This window comes from Equus quagga, chromosome 15, assembly GCF_021613505.1.
Source record: "Equus quagga isolate Etosha38 chromosome 15, UCLA_HA_Equagga_1.0, whole genome shotgun sequence".
NCBI lineage: Eukaryota > Metazoa > Chordata > Mammalia > Perissodactyla > Equidae > Equus > Equus quagga.
The window spans coordinates 34,954,219-34,971,124 of record NC_060281.1 but is presented as its reverse complement, the minus strand read 5'-3'; the positions used below and the strand labels follow the sequence as shown (position 1 = coordinate 34,971,124).

The 16,906-nt window shown below is 47.6% G+C and overlaps 1 protein-coding gene across 1 annotated transcript in view; it reads right to left on the bottom strand.

Moving 5' to 3' along the window:
- Positions 1-6,217: 6,217 nt before the first annotated feature.
- The window catches only part of GABBR1 (gamma-aminobutyric acid type B receptor subunit 1), a 28,358-nt gene continuing 17,669 nt past the window's right edge, over positions 6,218-16,906 (bottom strand). The window contains exons 12-23 of the mRNA XM_046640104.1: positions 16,645-16,887; positions 15,952-16,015; positions 14,607-14,684; positions 13,112-13,262; positions 12,485-12,617; positions 11,022-11,138; positions 10,822-10,929; positions 10,297-10,390; positions 9,409-9,536; positions 8,722-8,850; positions 8,369-8,512; positions 6,218-7,707 (exon numbers count right to left, since the gene is read on the bottom strand). Of these exons, the coding sequence (XP_046496060.1) occupies positions 7,534-7,707; positions 8,369-8,512; positions 8,722-8,850; positions 9,409-9,536; positions 10,297-10,390; positions 10,822-10,929; positions 11,022-11,138; positions 12,485-12,617; positions 13,112-13,262; positions 14,607-14,684; positions 15,952-16,015; positions 16,645-16,887 (1,563 nt within the window). The 3' untranslated portion in view covers positions 6,218-7,533. The remainder of the gene's footprint in view (positions 7,708-8,368; positions 8,513-8,721; positions 8,851-9,408; positions 9,537-10,296; positions 10,391-10,821; positions 10,930-11,021; positions 11,139-12,484; positions 12,618-13,111; positions 13,263-14,606; positions 14,685-15,951; positions 16,016-16,644; positions 16,888-16,906) is intronic.

Sequence of the window (16,906 nt, the reverse complement as noted above, 5' to 3'; positions counted from 1 at the left end):
TGTGCTTTCACACCGACAGGAGATTCTTCATGCTTTTGTCAGGAAGTTTGTGTTCCCCACACTCTTGCCCTTCCACATCCGTCAAGCCACAGTAATTGGTGATAGCCACGTGTGTGTGCATATGTGTGAGTGTGTGTACGCACGTGTAAGAGACAGAAGCTGAAAATGTGGTAAGAGGAGGCACGTATCTCCATATGAAACCTTATACGAATCAAATTTAATATTTTCTCTTTTCTCTATTTCATTATTAACAGTCTTCGCCTCCATGAGGTCCCTAATTTTATCATTTCCATTTTTAATTCATCTCCCTAGTCATACATCATTATTTCTTCACCTCCATTTCTAATTCCTACCATATCTTCTTTGCTTCTCCCTCAAGTTTTTTCCATTTCCTTATGTGTCTGTTCTGCATGCTTATTCTATTTTACCCCCCAAATGACAGCAAGGGAGAGGGGAAGCTGAAACCCAGGTAGGTTCAGAAACTCACCCAAGAACCCACAGTATTAGAACTAAAATCCAGGCCCCCCTGCTTTCAGTCAACCTCTCAAATACATACTGTTGCTTTTATACTGTAATCAAACATCCGAGTGTCCTCAGGCTGGAAGCCAGAACAGAGCCTTAGGGAGAAAGCCTAACTTTCCAGTCCTAGTATTTCTTGTTTTACAGCGCCCGCAAATCACAGGCAAACAGCTCAGAGCGGAAACATCTTAATGTTTAGGCTGGCAGGACAATTCTGACAATGCAGATTTTGTTGTCATCTACTGGCAAAATGTGGAATTGCATGTGGCATCCCAGACTCCTGACCTAAGACCTCTCTAAAGGTCATCAGTTCTGTACTCTGCTCAGAAAGATCATAATTATGGAATTGTTATTATTAAGTATTTACATATTGATTATGATATTCCAGGTACCATTTAAAGCGATTGACACATATTGACTCATGTAATCCCTATAACAACACTAGGAAGCAGATATTATTATCCTTTTTCAGATGCAGAAACTAAGACACTGTGTTTAAGTAGCAGATTTAAAATGCAGAGATTTGGACCCAGGAGGGCTGACTCAAGTCTCCGTGCTCTTTTGGTACAAACGGTGCCTCCCCAGCCCAGGTGAGAAGCTTCCATCTCTCGGTAAACTTTGAGGAAATCATCCCAACCTAAAAATACATCTAACTCAATCCCCCAGCTGGAGGTTTGCTTCCCTGGAATAAGAGTTTTATCAAGTGCCTCATAGCATCTCATGGGAACAAGAAACAATAGCATGCTTGGGAAGTTTTTACAGCTCATGGTGTGTGTTCCTGGCTTAGGTCCCCCACTCGAATTCAGACTGCAGGAAGGCAAGGACCAGAATATTGCAGAAAATTGGCACTCGTTTAATTCTATAAATCAATGAATGGGTGAATGAAGGAATGAATGAATCTCTCCAAATAACGTGTAAAGGGCTCTGCAGGTACCTTATCTCACAGATGCTGTTTCCAAGCTTTTCCACGGTCATAGCAACAGTACCAAATTCTCTTTGGGTACATGCTGATAAAATAAGAAAAAGGGAAATCCTACCTTTTTTCTAGTTCCAACACAAAATGACTTTGACTCAACATTTACCCTGGCATCAGCACAGAACAACAGCATTAACCTATTTTAATCCTAATCTTCATTTTAGCCATTTGTGTACTAATCTTATTGTCTCCTCAGCCTCATTATTAAACTGTGTCCTAATCTTAATGTAGATCCCTCATTTATATTTAATAATCCTAATCTCAGCCCTACAAGAAATGTTAACGTTAATTCCACTTTTCAAATCACTTACGTAATTTTTTTTCTCATGACCACCTCCATCCTCTTTCTCTCACTGGCACTTGGAAACCTCTATTCTTTTTTGCCTGTTTATCAACTCTCTATGCTCAGAGGCACTGATATTCATGAACAGTAAAATCCTCTTTAGACAAACTCTAGAGAAAATACAACAGAGAATTAAATGAAGCAATCTAAAAGAATCTGTTTTAATGAAACCTCATTTGTTCAATAAATGGTTTAACATAGGCTTTAGAACCAACATCTTATTCTGAATTAATTCTACATGGACAGCTATCTATCAGATACTCCAGAAGAAAATCCAACATAAGTTTACTCAGTCACAACCCTCAAAGTGTCCAAAGAAGATAGAGGTGGTCAGAGACATATTTCCAGCATAAGTAACCGAGACACAACTGAGTTGGAGGCAAATTAGAGGTCAAAGGAATACAAAATAAAAGGATGAAGTGTATGAGTGCTTAGGTGGTGTGGGGAGCAGAGAATTCTTCCTAGAGGTTTGAACCACAGCAGAGGGAACAAAATTAATACGAAATATTTGCTGATTTACAATATGGAAAGAGTTAAGCAAGTTGCGCATTAAGCTGGGAAGATATGAGGGAAGGAGTTACACCAGGGAGATAAATGATTAAGGAGAAAGGTATGGATTATTTTAGAAATTTATAGAAACTACTGAATTGGATAGAACTGGAAAAAGGGATCTCTTAAAGACACTGTAAGATGACAAGATTTAGGTCCCAAGATGGCGGCCACTTACCTAACCACCTAATACAATACGGTCCTGAGTTGGAAGCATTTAATGGACATTATTCAAAAACCTCAGGGTTTTAGTTGCCTATTCAAGTATGGTCACCATCTGAAGCTCTCACTGAATCAAGGATAAGTACTGATGTGTGGGGCCCAGCTCCTGTTGCATCCCTCCAGCCCTCAGTGAAGCCAGCCTTCCTGGTTTCCCTTAGGCGGAATTAATCACTCAGCCTTGAAGGGTACCAGAATATGCCACCCCAAAATAGGCCTCTTCGGAATATGAATTATTTTGAGCTAAAGGCTATTGAGAACCAGCAGGTGCAGAAAAAGCTCTAAAAACAGGACACAAGTTTTCCATTTGTAAAGGAAATTTACATTTATAAAGGTGCCTCCCTCTCCTGTAGCAGGAAGAGGACTCAGCAATTTTTATGAAGAAGGCGAGACTTAAATCTGCATAACAAACCTCACTAAACAACCCTTGTTTACACTTTTCCTGAGTAGCTTCCCATAACCTTCCTCCCCCACCCAGAAGCCCAAACCCCTTTCCCTTTGCTTAGCCAATGATGGAATACAAGCCCCAGTTCTAACCACCCCTGGGTTACTCATCACTAGGTGCCCACATGTATATAAGCGATGCACATATTAATAAACTTGTTTGTTTTTCTCTTGTTCATCTGGTTTTTTGCCAGTCTAATTTACAGGGCCCCAGATGAAGAACCTAAGATGAATAGAGGAAAAAGATTATTTTTCCTGCCCTCCACCCCTCTACACACACCTGGAGGGGGCACTCTGCATGCTGTATTACTTCCACATATGTCTCCTCTCTACACTATTGGTCCCCAGCACAGTGTCTGGCCTATGTAGACCTCAATGCATTCCGCCGCTATGGCCACTTGTGCTGGTTATCTTCGTGAGAAAGTCTCTAGCATTTCCTTCTGTGCTCCAGAGCACCATATAAGTGGATACCATATTGATAAAGTATTTTGAATATCACCACTTTTGGGGGATAAGCTATCAGTAAGTCCATACTCTGATTTCCCTCAAGTCCATGGACCATGAAGTGCAAAGGAACAGAACTCTCTGCTTCAAAAGCCTGAGTGAATAAACAAAAAGGTGCCTGTCCAGAGTGACTAAAATTACGGTGGACCGTGGGAGGAGCCACAATTGGCAGAAAGGACTAGGTATGGGACTACTGCTGGCCCTGAGGCGTCCAGCAAGAACCAAAGGCTGGTCAGAGGCAGAAAGCTAGCAAATAGACAGGACTGGGTGATCAGCTTGGGAGAGCAGACGGTGTGTGAAGTGGAGTGAACACTGGCTTTGAAGTCTGTAGACCAGATGTGACGTATTGTTCTTTCCAAAGAAGTCTGCAACAGCATATTGATCCCATCCCACATGCTTTTTACAGTGTGTCTGATACTCATCCCACCAAGAGTTGGGGACTATGTTTGCTCCCCTTGAATCTGGGCAAGGCCTTGTCTGCCTGGACGATTGGCATACAGCAGAGGTGATGCTATGTGACTTCAAAGGCTACACCAGAAAAATGATACAGCTTCAACCTAGCTGGATTTCTCGTTCTGTCTGTCTGTCTCTCTCTCGACTCACCTTTGGAACATAGTCACCACATCATGAGGAATCCCACGCCACATGGAAAGGCCATGTGTAGGGGTTCCAGCTCTCAGCCCACACCCACTTTAGACCCTTTAGATAACTCCAGGCCCCAGCCTTCAAATCTCCCCAGTCCTCTGAGTTCCTGACCCACAAAAACCATGAGATAATAAATGATTATTCTTTTAAGCCACTGTTTTAGGGTAACAAGTTATGCAACAATAGTAATAATAATACAGGCAGCTTGAATGCTTGCTCTACTCCTTGCTAGCTCTGTGACCCTGGACAAATCTTCCTCTCGCAGAGTTGTAGTCTCCTTGCCAGACAGCAGATATGAGCACAAAACACCTTCCCCACAGGGCTGGCTGTCCTGAGCATCAGAGCTAATAACTGAGATGTTTATCACTCCTGGTTGCTCTCTCAATCTGCCTTATTTATTTCCCCTGCTTACTTACTAACTTCATCTTCCCACTTTGAGAATGTACAACCCATTAAAGCTCATCTTGCTCACGGCTCTACCCCGAGTGCCTAGAGAAACACCTGCCGCAACTTTCCCAATCAGAACATGTTGAATGATTGAAAAGATAACAAAACTAACATAGCAGCAAACTGCTCACAAAATGTTCTGTGTTAGTAAGTGACTAAGGCAGGGACGCAAGAGGCCGTCAGGGCAGAGCAGGGGCCACCGAGGTCTGGCAGGCAGTCTAGCCCAGGGTACTCCAAAGTCAGAGAGATCTGTGAAGCCCATCCTGACCAGGGCAGGGCTGGAGATGCCAAGGGAGCTACTCCTCCCAGAACTGCTGAGTGGTGGTCTCATCACCTGGCAACACATCCCCCTTTCCACCAGCAGCCTCTGCTAGCCCTATCATTGGCTTGTTTCCTGCAGTCCTGCTAGCAAAGGATGGCCTGCTCACCCTTGGCCACAGCAGAACTTCTGACCCCTTTGTTTGTAATTGACCACCCACCTAAGTGCAAAGAAAGTGTGAGGTGGTAATTCTCGTCTTTTACGTTCTACCTGGGGCTGGTACATGGATCCTGCTGCTGCTTCTAAAGCCAACTGCTCATTTTCCACACTCCGGGCTTACCTATTCCATAGGCTTCTTCCCCCTTCCTTGAGAATAGTCCACAGTGGGAAGAGGGGAGACTCAAATTAAGTCCAATTGGCCCAAGGTGGATAATCACAGTGGACTGGTTTCCAAGTACTGGTCTCAGGTTTAACCCACCCAAGTTCTCGTGGAATTTCATAAACTGGTTCTTACACAGGATGGTGAAATAACAGGGCCCAGCCAACCCTTGCTGTTCTTTGGCAAAAATGTGAGAATTGCTTAAAAAATCAGTGCCAAAGGGAAAGAGAAAAGTCGAGCTTCAAAAGAGCACTTCTCCAAGAGGACACAAAAGCACTGGGCAAGTTTTTTTGTTTCCTCTTGGCCATTCAATACTTTCTTTCATTTGGATAGCAATTTCCTTCCAAGATGCTCAGGGTTCTTAGACAAAGACTTTTAAAGGTGTAAGCACTCAGGGGCCATCTCATCCACTATCTTCGTGCAGTCATCTTTTTGCTGTTCTTAGTTCCTAGGAAGGACCCTGCTCACATCAGCTGTTCAGCCACATGCTCCAGACTCCCAGTATGTGCCCATCACTGTCAGAGAACCCATTAAACAGCAGTGACGGTGGCTAGCATTTACCCAACAGACTCCATTGGCCAAGAACCATCCTAAGCACTAGTCTCTGTATTCACTCTATGGAGGACTAGATGATGATGATGATGATCTTCACAAATGAGGGCATGGAGAATAGAGATTAAGGAACATTTTTGCATGTGGTGGAAACTGACGCTCTGGTAGTCTGACTCCAGAACCCATATTTTTAATGGATAATGTCATCACTCACTAATCTCAACCCTAATCGTGTCCTGCTTTGCTCTGCTAAGCCCTCAGTGGATCAATAAAACACCTCTTTCCACCCTTCCACTTCAATGCCTTTTCATTAACAGGGAGCCCTCTGAACCTCCCTCCTTGGACTGAAGCCCACTCTGTTCACAATAAGGGACAAGGTGCTGAGTCACACTGTTCACTGCTTTATTGAGATTCGGGAAGATCCTTCCCTAAGAGACACCGCAGTGTGAATGGGACACCACCTCCCACCCATAAGTCCATCTGTCCATCTCAACAGTGAAGGGTGCCTTCCTTTGGTCAGGATTCTTACCAACTATCCACTAGAAGCAGCTCCCCAAACCTGCCCCTATTTCTTCTCCCTTAATCATCCTCCCAGATAAACACAAAGCCAAAGGGAGCAATCTTGGGAGAAGATGATTGTGAATGTGGACTGAGGGTGGTACATGAGCACAAAGGAGAGGGCGGAAAGTTCTAGCAGAAGCCAAGTGTGATGAGGAGAGGGTGTGCATGGCCCCATGCACATGAATTGGGGAAAAGTGCATAACGATGTGCAGGGTGGGCACATATGGCTCTGTTGGAAGAATACAATGATTTTAAGGTGCAAACGGTAAGGGTACACAAGGTACCGTGAGTACACACAGGGAAAATGTGTAGATGAATGTGGATGTGTGAAAGTACGCAAGACACAACTCAGCATGCCAGACAAATGGCATACGCCTACCCACACACTCACAAGGGCACACCCATGACCACGAGAGGGGCATGCGGTAACTACGAGTAAAGGGAATACAGAGGAGCACATGTGACCACAAGAAGGGGGAAGAAACCACACGTGAGAAGCATGTGTGCACATGAGCATGTCCAATTGGAACAAACAGGGGAGGGGAGGATACACGTATGTTGGGAAGCATGAGCACACACAGGGCAGAGGCGAAGAGCATGTGAGCCTTGGCAAGAAGAATGAGTGCCCTTAAGAAGCGAAATTCCGGAGGGACAAAACTTGTGGATGTTGTGGATGGAAGGAGATTATGATGGCGAGAGAAATGGAGAGGCCCCTGTTGAGGCAGAAAGGGCACTTTGGGGAGACCTCTGCTGGATGGGAGCAGAGCACAAAAGCAAGGGAGATAGCTGCAGGGTTGCTGTGGCAACGAGACAGAGGGTGTTGTAGAGAAGAGAAAGGTGTATGTGGTGAGGCTGCCAATGAGCCAGTGAGTGAGAAGCTTCAAGCGAGGTACAAACTAAATTATGAAGTAGTAATATACAATTGTATGAATAAATAAGAGAGAAAAGGGTCTGGTTCCCAGAGTATTGGAGACCCAGACAACCCCAGCCTCACAGAGGGGCCCATATTTACAAGAGATGGGATGGGGTGGCATGTTCTTCCCATCTAGGGGTAGAGATCCCCTGCCTCCTCCCAAGCGCCCCCTTCCCCTGCTCCCTTTCCCTCCCCCTCCTGGCCTGTCCTCCCTCAAACTCCCTCACTTGTAAAGCAAATGGACTCGACTCCCATCACAGCTAAGCCGGTCAGGGGGCTCAGCAGGCCCCCTGGGTAGGCCCCCAGAGGGGTCTGGGGGTGTCGGAGGGTGGCGCCGCGAGCGGAGCTGCTGCCGAGACTGGAGCTGATGGCGCAGTTCAGAGACACGTTCCTCTTTCTGGAGGAAGAAAAATAATGGGAGAGTGGGTGGGGAGGAGGGAAAGGGAGGAACGGCAGAGAAAAATGCGGGGGGATTAAAATGAGGACTCAGGGAAAGAACAAGGGGAGCCAAAAGGGCATAGTGGGGCACCAGTGGAAAAAGAGAGATCAGGGAAACAAAGAATGGGGGAGGGGGAGAAGTCAGTGCACATAGCTTCCAATATCTCACACACAGATGTATCAACCCAGTTTTCATATCCCCTACTCTGGCTCCCCACCAGCCCCTAACTACAGCCTGGGGCTCAAAGGGCACCGTGGGTACCTGCCTAGATTCCCTTCACTGGGGGTATGTTCAAAATCCAGCTGCCCCTACAACCTGGCCCCGACAGCCCATGGCCGCCTCCATCTCCTCCTATTGTGGGGGCGGGGGGGTCAAGTCCACAGTGCAGTTCATGCCCCACAGCTCCCTCCACCTGATGAGTCCAACCATCAGATGGAATCCTTGATCAACCTTTCCCCTTCCCTACCCTCCTCCACTCACTCCCTGCAGCTTTTCTCCTGAGACCTTCCCTCAAAAGACCACACACACCCCAACCCCTATCTCAGGATCTGGTTCAGAAAACTCGACCTGAGACTTGGGCCTCCTGGACCCCGCCACCAGCCCTGCCACCACCACACACCTCAGCAATGATCTTCTCCAGTTCGCGGTTCTCCTTCTCCAACAGCCGGGACTTCTCCTCCTCGTTGTTGTTGGTAGATGACCCTGTCTTCATGGTGTCCTGTGCCTCCGACTGCCACTCCCCTCGGGTGATCAGCCTGCGCATCTGCGGGGAACATTTGGGGCATGGGATGCCGAGCAGGGACTGCGTCAGCGATTAGCTTGGAATTAGAAAGGAATGAAAATAAGAAGGAAGCTGGGCCCCAAACAAGGGAAGAGTTGGGAGGAGGGGGCAGGGAAAGGCAGGGGAGAGGTCTGGGAAGAAGGGCTGGAGGGCATGGGGTAGGCAGGGCGAAAGAAGACCCCGAACCTCACCTTGGGCACAAAGAGCACAACCAGAGTGATATAGGAGGAGAAAACTATGGCAAGAGAGGCAAAGGCGAAGGCTGCATCCTGTTGGCTGGACAGGATCATGGTGACAGGCGCAGTGATGAGGCACAGGACCTGGGGGCAGAGCATTTTGGGGAGGGTCTTAGATCTGCAGGCTCAGACAACACCCAGGGTTTTCTTCCCCCCAGGAGAGAGTCTATGAGGATAGGTTCCTGGTGAACTTTCCATTTGAAAAAGATCATCCTCAACTCTAGACTGAGAAGGATCCCAAATAAACTGTCCCAAACCAGTTCCAGCTCTAGGTCAACCCCTCCCTCAAGGCAGGAACTCCCATGATCTCTGTACACACATTCAGGGTCCTCGAGAGCCAGTCCCTGGGCAAATCTGGCAGGAAATCTTGATTCAGACTCCAGCCTGTAAACCACACACAAGTAATTTAACCTCTCTCTTTCTGCCTCCTCATCTTTATAGTGGAGATATTAATATCCACTTCATTGGGTGGTTGCATGAAGATTAATAAGATAGTGTCTGCAGTGTGCTTTATAAACTGTAAAGTGCTTTACATATCTGAGGCATTAAAAACTTTTTAAGACTTCCACCCAACTGATCCCAGATCTAGCGCCTGATTCTTCCCAGACCGCCCCATCAATGCCAGGTGTCCAGGGAACTCACCGCCACATTGTAGATGGCCATGCCCACAGCCCGGTGGTCATTGATCTTCTCAGTGGATACACTCTTGGTCTCATAAGCAAGAAAAATGCCCAGTAGCAGCAGCAGCCCCTTATAACCATAGAAAATGCCTAGGGTGGCAGGAAACGGTCACCTGGGCAACAAGACCTCCATGCTCCCATGCATCCCCATCCTCTCTATGCACTACACCTACCACTGCTCCTTCTTACAGCTCCACAGTAAGAAGGGGGCCTCCTCTCCAATCCAGCCCCTCTGACCTAGCACACCCCTCCCTGTCCACTCCTCTCAATGTCCACCCAACTCGGCCAGATTTCAGCTCTTCCTCCTTGGACTAGAAGCCACATCACACAGGAAGGTGAGGGTCATGAGCAGCTGTCAGTCAGGCAAAGGCCTGGGTCACACACAGTAGCTCACCCTCTTACCTCCAGGTAGGAAGACAGCTTTCCAGGCTCAGGGTAGGTTTGCCATTTATGGTCATAGATCAATAGATAGATTATAACAATAGACAGATTGTTAAAAAGGCCAAAGGGGACCTAAACCCTCACAGCCCTGGTCTTACTTTAGGGAGCTGACCAGACACAGATGGCATCAGGTCTAGAGATGAGGATGAGGCCATCCCCACCGGTCCTTCTGCTGAACACAAGTATTGCCTCATCCCTGCTTTAGACCCTAAGCTCCTCACAGCAAAAAGAATCTCTTTCATTCTCAGAGAAGAGTAGCGCAATGACAAAGAGGAGAACATTTAAACTGTGTTGACATTAGCTCTCTGCCTCTTATTCCAAAGACCCTTCTCCCTCCAAACCTGCTGTCCTTGCTCCATCCCCCTGCCTTTGCTGCATCATTCCCCTCCTTCCCCCACATCCCACACACCAAGCCACGTATTCATCTTCCTGGAGCTGCAGTGCTCCAGCTGGGGCAGAATCGACACGTCAATATCTTCCTTCGGTTCCTCCTTGGCAAAAGTCTAAGGGGGAAACAGGGCCACAGGAAAGATGGTTGCCATTCTCCCCTCCCCTCCCTACCCCTGCTCAGTTCCTGACACCAACTCTGCCCCCTCTTTCCTATGAGATCCTCAATAGTGAGGCCAAATTCCCCTCAGGCCTGGGGATGTCTGCCTAAACACCTTGGAAATGCTTGTTCCCCCTCCTTCCATGATGCCTCGAAAGTCTACACATTTCCCGGATCCCCACCACGTCCTTTCTTCAGATGAACCCAGAGGCCTCTGATGGGGCTCCTTCTAGGAAGGAGAGGAAAAGCTACTGATATGCAGAGGGCTAGAAAGCACTCTCCTACTGGGTGGCTTTGCTCCTCAGGACCACATGCAGCCCCGGAGGTCCTGAGCACTAGTGAGCCCTGCTCAGCCTCCTGACCGCAGTGCCTCCTCTTATGCGGTACCTCAATGGTCCGATGCAAGGGGTCTACAATCTGCCAGATGGCAAGAGTGAGGACATCCATGCCCACCAGCAGGCCCACCGTGGCATACAGCTTCCAGGGCTCCAGGGTCTGGGTAAACATGGAGCACAGGCATGTTGGGGAAAGTCCTCTAGGCCCCAAGAGCCAAGGAGCTAGGGGCTGAGGGACAGGAAGTAGCTCACCTTCCTCCACTCCTTCTTTTCCTCCTTCTTTGTAAAGACTGTGTGGACCCACCAGATCTTGGTGAACATGGAGCCATAGCCCAGACTAAAGCCCAGACCCAGGAGCCAGAGGCGGGCCTAGGAAAGGAAAGAGGGCAGGGCAGAATACATTGGGGCAGTAGGTGGGACTGTGGTGAGGATGGGGCAGGACTGTAGGAGGGAACAGATGACAAGGCAGGCAGGATGCAGCCCGTAGGGGACAGTGAGGGGTAGGGGAGAGACAGCAGGGGATGGTCTCCCTACCTTTAACAAATTCCTCCCATCCATTTTCTATTTTGCCTCCAAGGTGATCTTGCTAAAACCTCCTGGTTTTAATGGCCAATCACTTCTGACTGCTCCCCAGTGCCTACAGGTTGCACCCTGAACACCAGATGTGGCACAAAGCACTTCACAAAACAATCCCAGCCACCTTTCCAGGCTCATCTCCCAGGAGCTCACCTACTCCAAGCTCCAGCCATGCTGAACTGCTCGCTCTCCCTTGATCTACCTTCTTTTGTGTCTTCGCTAGCCACATGATGTTCCCTCTGCCCCAGTGTAACCACCCTTTATTTCTCCAGCTGACAAAATCCCATGCATCCTTCAATATTCAAATGCCACCTCTTGTGAGGTCCACCCAGCTACTCTATGAGCTGCTTTCTCTTCTTTGCTCCCACAGCACTTTGCACAGATCCCTACTCTGATACCTCTCATATTGCACTGCAGATAACCGTCTGCCTCTCCCACTGCATTGTGGTCTCCCTGGGAACAGACATCTCCTGATGAATTGTATGTGCATGTATGTGCAAATGCCATGTGCACAGATGCATGATCAGAGCAGGCACAGTGCAGATGAAAGAGAAGGAGTGAGGAGGAGCAGGAAGAAGGGTGAGTATTTCCCATCAGCATTACAGAGAACTACACAAATATCACTGTTGAAGCCAGTCTTTCCCCACAGCCCCAGAACTTTCCACATACCAAAAGTCCCGTAGGCCCTCCCCCTGAGTAACAGTGATCCCTTCCCCCTAACTCTTCCTGCTGTCAGTTCAGATCTCTGCCTCCGTCCTTCCAAACCCCAACTAAGGCTCCCACGGGAAGTCCACAGTTTTTGTTCTCAGCCCCCACACCACACACAAGCCACCATTGTTCAGAGTTCTTTGTACAGACCCCCTTCCTTTGCCTTCACTGCCTCCCTCCTCTTGTCTGCAAGGCCTGCCATGGCAACCTCGGAACTGGCAAGTGAACTACGGAGTGAAAAGGCTGGAGGCGCAGAAAGAAGGGACAGGGTCAGACAGAGACCAGAGGGGTGAAGTTAGGAGAAGGAACAGGGACAAGAGTCGGGGAAAGACAAGAAGAAGGAAAAGCAGGAAACTATATACATCGCAGAAGGTGCTCCTGAGTAGGTGAGAGAGCCACGTCCCGCAGGGGATCTGCCCCCTACTCCTCACCTGGCAGACGAAGGGGAACTGGTTTCTCCCGATGTGGTACCCATCCAGCCCCAGAGGGAAGACGGCAGCTAACGCCAGCGAGCAGCCCACAGCAGTCAGGTTATTCAGGTTGGGCTGTGAGTTCTGGATGTAACTAGGGCAGAGGTGGGAAGGGTGGGAGAGGAAGAGCAGGATTACCCCTCTACTCCAGGGAGACTCAGCTCTCCAAATGCCACACGACAGCCTGACCCAACCTCTGGGCCACAGGACAAAGGGAGACAAGCTCGGAGCTGGCAGCAGAGCCTTGAGAGACAAAGCCGATGGGTCATAGGGCTAGAGACAGGGCTGCATGGGTTTCCCCCACAGGATCCCCTGGCACATACTCTATTTAGAGCCCTGCACCATGTTACCTGGCCCCAAAGCTCTTTTACGTTCAGTTAGCTGCTTTGGGGCAGAGATGGGAGTTATATCTGGCTCCCCCCTTTCTTTCTCAGTGGCCACTGGGAAGCAGGAAGTCCGAGTGGAAACCTTGATGAATCGTGGCCTCAGGAGTCACACAGCTTTTATTCATACTCCCCTCAAGGGACAAGATTGATCATTATCTTGAAAGGCAGACAGGACAAGGAAAATGTCAGAAGAGAAACTTACCGGACATGGGAGTTGTAGATGTTAAAGGACAGACAGACAACAGCTAGGACAATGCCCAGGCTGGAGAGAACCGAGACGGAGATAAAGAGTTTCTGTGACAGGAAGCGGAACGTCTTGATGACCAGAGTCTGGTCAGCTGGGGGGGACCCTCCTGCATGACACAGGGGAGGGTGAGGAAAGGGGGAAGAGAAAGGAAGGAGGACAAAGGATGAAGGTGGGACAGGAGAAGGGGTGAAGAACAAGGGTGCTGACGGACAGTCAGTCTTTGGCTCTGAGGACATGAGGCCCTAACTGCCCTGAATAGGGGTTGTTGCAGTTGGAGTCCTCACTGACGCTGGGGCTTTGGAAACAACTGGAAATGAGATGAGACAATGGAGCGAATGTCCTATCTAGAGGTTGAGAAAGGCTGAGGTCTATCACCAAAGTTGTAGAGTCTTTTTTTGTGTTGTTTGTTTTCTGTGTTTTTCTGTCTTTCTTCCAGCAAAGGAAAATGGGAGGAGAAAGATGGGGACAGCTAGAAATAATTTTTATGAGGTGTCTCAAAATTCAGATCAAAAACTGCAAAAGACAGTTGTAGAATCATAAAGCTGAAGAGCCTCAAAATATCTAGTCTGGCCTCCTAACCTTAGGGAGAAAAAAAAAAAAACTAATCTGTGAGTTTAACACTGGAAGGGTGATAGTCCCAAAGGGAAGCTCAAATTTGTCAGAGTTCACCAAAAAAAAAATTAATTTCAATTTGCTTAGTTTAAAAAAAAAAAGTGTAATTTAGGCCATGCAGCATTTATAGCAGTACAGAACGCTGTCCTAAATTCAAATCAAAAAAAATTTCAAAACTCCAGCATTTCTGGGAACTACTAGATTTCAGCTGGGCAGGGCAGATGGCAGCTATCACCAGTCAATGACTGTGCCTCCTCTCCACCCTTAAGATGCCAAGCCTTTATTTTATCAGTAGGTCCTTCCTTTTGCCCACCTTTAGTATCTTTCCTATTTCCTATTATTTAGCCCACCAAGTACATGAAGAAATAATTGCTTCCTTTCCCTCTTTTTAAGCACATTTTAGCAGAAGACAGTTATATGAGCTTTGAATCCTCTCCTATAGTTTAAGCAACGGTTTTCTTGGCAGAGATGAAGAAGCAACTCTAGGCTTGAAGTAGCTGGTTCAGATACATCAAGGCACCAGAACATCTGGGAAACCCAAATGGAGTTTCCATTTCCACTCCCTGCCCACCTCCTGCCTCTAACCCCCAGTTACCCCAGCAATGTACTATTTTTAATAGTGCATTGCTACCAACTGCCTATTCCCTCTCCAAATACACCAGTCTCTCCTACCTACGTATTGGAGGTATTATTCCCTTTCTCTTAATCCCTACCCTGGGCCCATCTCCCCGGCACATTTCAACCTAATGGCGCCTACCACCCCACCCTCATTCAAATGCATGACCCTTTTCCTTGATCCTGGAGGGGCTGAAGGAAAATATAAACAGAATCCACTTACCAATCCACTTATCTGTTTTGGACCAGGAGAGATCATCCTTGGTGCTGTCATAGTAGCCAATCTTCTTGTAGCTGCCACCTGGGGAGATGACAATAGAAGGAGTGACCGTGGGTAGGTGAAAAGCCGATTCTAGGCATTTTCAACTTCCCACTTCCCTAAAGTAGCTTTCTAAGGTTGTATCTGATTTTCCCTTCACCTGAGCCCCTGAAGGATACGTGGAAGGACCTGAGGAGTCGTTTGAATCAGCAATCTGACTTAAAAACAATATAAGGTGGATCCCAAGGCAATTCCTATAAGAATATCTTATATGTTTAAAGCCCTTCAGTGAAGAAGGCTCGACAGTCTGTCTGCCACCCATTCCACAGCCTCACACCTCTCTCGGCAAGATGTCTCTCACTTTGATTCTGGCTTCTAAAACTTTAACATATTTCTGCTTATTCTTCCTCTCATGATAGAAAGAATCACAAGATCTATTTTCCCAGTGGCTTTTATTTTAATTTTAGAAATTTCTCTTCCGTTGGCTTGGGTTCTAATTCCTTAGACAAGTTGCATCTCCCTCTTAAAGAGCCACCAAGTGAAATTCAGTCCCTTCTAAGATTTCTGTCCTAGAACTGCCCTAGTTACCATAACTTTTCTTTCAAAAGCCAACTCACACCCCTTTGACCATGGCTGAAGTCCACTTCTCTTGTCCCGGTTACAAAGAAGATCTGAGAGGATGTGGGAGGTGGGGAGAAGGAAAGAAAGAAACTTTTCACGGAAGGCCAAGAAATGGCTCTCTTGGCCATGCTGTAAGAGGCTGAGAGTGGGGTGGGTTGAAAAATTAACTCATAAAAGTTTTGAACATATATAAGTATGCTAAGTTATAAGGAAATACAATCTAAGAAAGCCAAACTACACATACTACAGAAAAATTAGGAACGCTTGTTTACATAGCAAGGAAATTCAATGGATTCCCTTTAAAAATAGCAGATTTCCCAGATTCAGCTTTCCTTGAGGCCATGGGTATGCAACTGGTAGGTCATTAACCCCTCAATCCAAGCTACCCAAAGGAAATTTCTGAAACTAAAATGGGAAGCCAGTGGGAAAGAGAGTAGCTGTTTTCAATTGCCCCTTTTCAAGAACACAACCACTGCAACCCAAGGAAACCCACCCACACCTAAGCTTTTTGTTATTACTGCTGGTATTTAACAGCTTGATGAACACAGTTAAATGAGAAGGGCAGGAAGTGGGGAGGCACCAAGGCAATCTTGTGATGTCTCCCAGTGTTCTTCTCCCAGATGGCATCCTAGCTCAGCCCCAGCCTGGTCCCCCTGACATTCTCGTCCCCTCCTGCCCCTGCACTCACCCTGTAGCTGCTCGATCAGTGTCCACGCCATCCGAGAGCCGCTGGCATCAAACACCACATGGCCCTGAGGGAGAGGAACATGTGGAGAAAGGCAAAGGGGATAAAAGCAAGAGTGAAAAGAGAACATTAGGGACTTTTTGAATCCTTATGTTTTTGATGTAACTGAGCTTCTGAATGAATTCTATTTATGGCATTTGCCTGCATATAGGCCATACCCCAGATGCCCATACCCTAGATTCTAGAAACATTATTCCTTTGAGAAGAAGCTTCACCCATGAGACTTGAATGGGAAAAATCCCCAGATAGAGCACCAGGAGATCTTGCTTCTGGCTGTGTGACCTGAGCAAGTCACCAAATCCCTCTGGACACTAATTTCCCCACTTTAAAAAGAATAAGGAGAACGACCTTTCACACTGTTTCCTCTTTTAAAATTCTATGATTCTCGTCTGACTCACAAATATCGAACTGAAAAGAAATGAGGGGAAGGGTTGAAAGAAATGGAATATACCATTTTTCTCTTCTAGTCTCTGGTGGGTTTTTCTGCTTTGGGGTCCCTACTTCCCCGATCTGAGACTGATTATTGCAGAGGTAACCGGGAGAGGGAGAATGAATGTTCCCAGGAGAAGGAGCCTCTGAGAGATCTCTCTCTCGATGGGAGGACAGGGGAGTATGAAGGAGGCTGCCGTAACTCACGGAGACACCCTCGAAGGATGAGGAGTTCATCGCCCGGTAGATTTGGTCAGTAATGGTCTGGTTGTTGTAGTTGAAGTCTTCCAGACGCACACCCGAATGGCCGCCCCCTCCAGATGTCTTGTTCAGGGCCAATGCCAAGGCCCAGATGGCATCATAGGCCAGGGGTGCCTCCTGGAAGCCACCTGTCTCCTCAGGGTGTCTTTTTAGTCTCTTGGTCAGTTTCTCCACAAACTCCTGGGATGTCTGGAGAGGGAGAACAGGA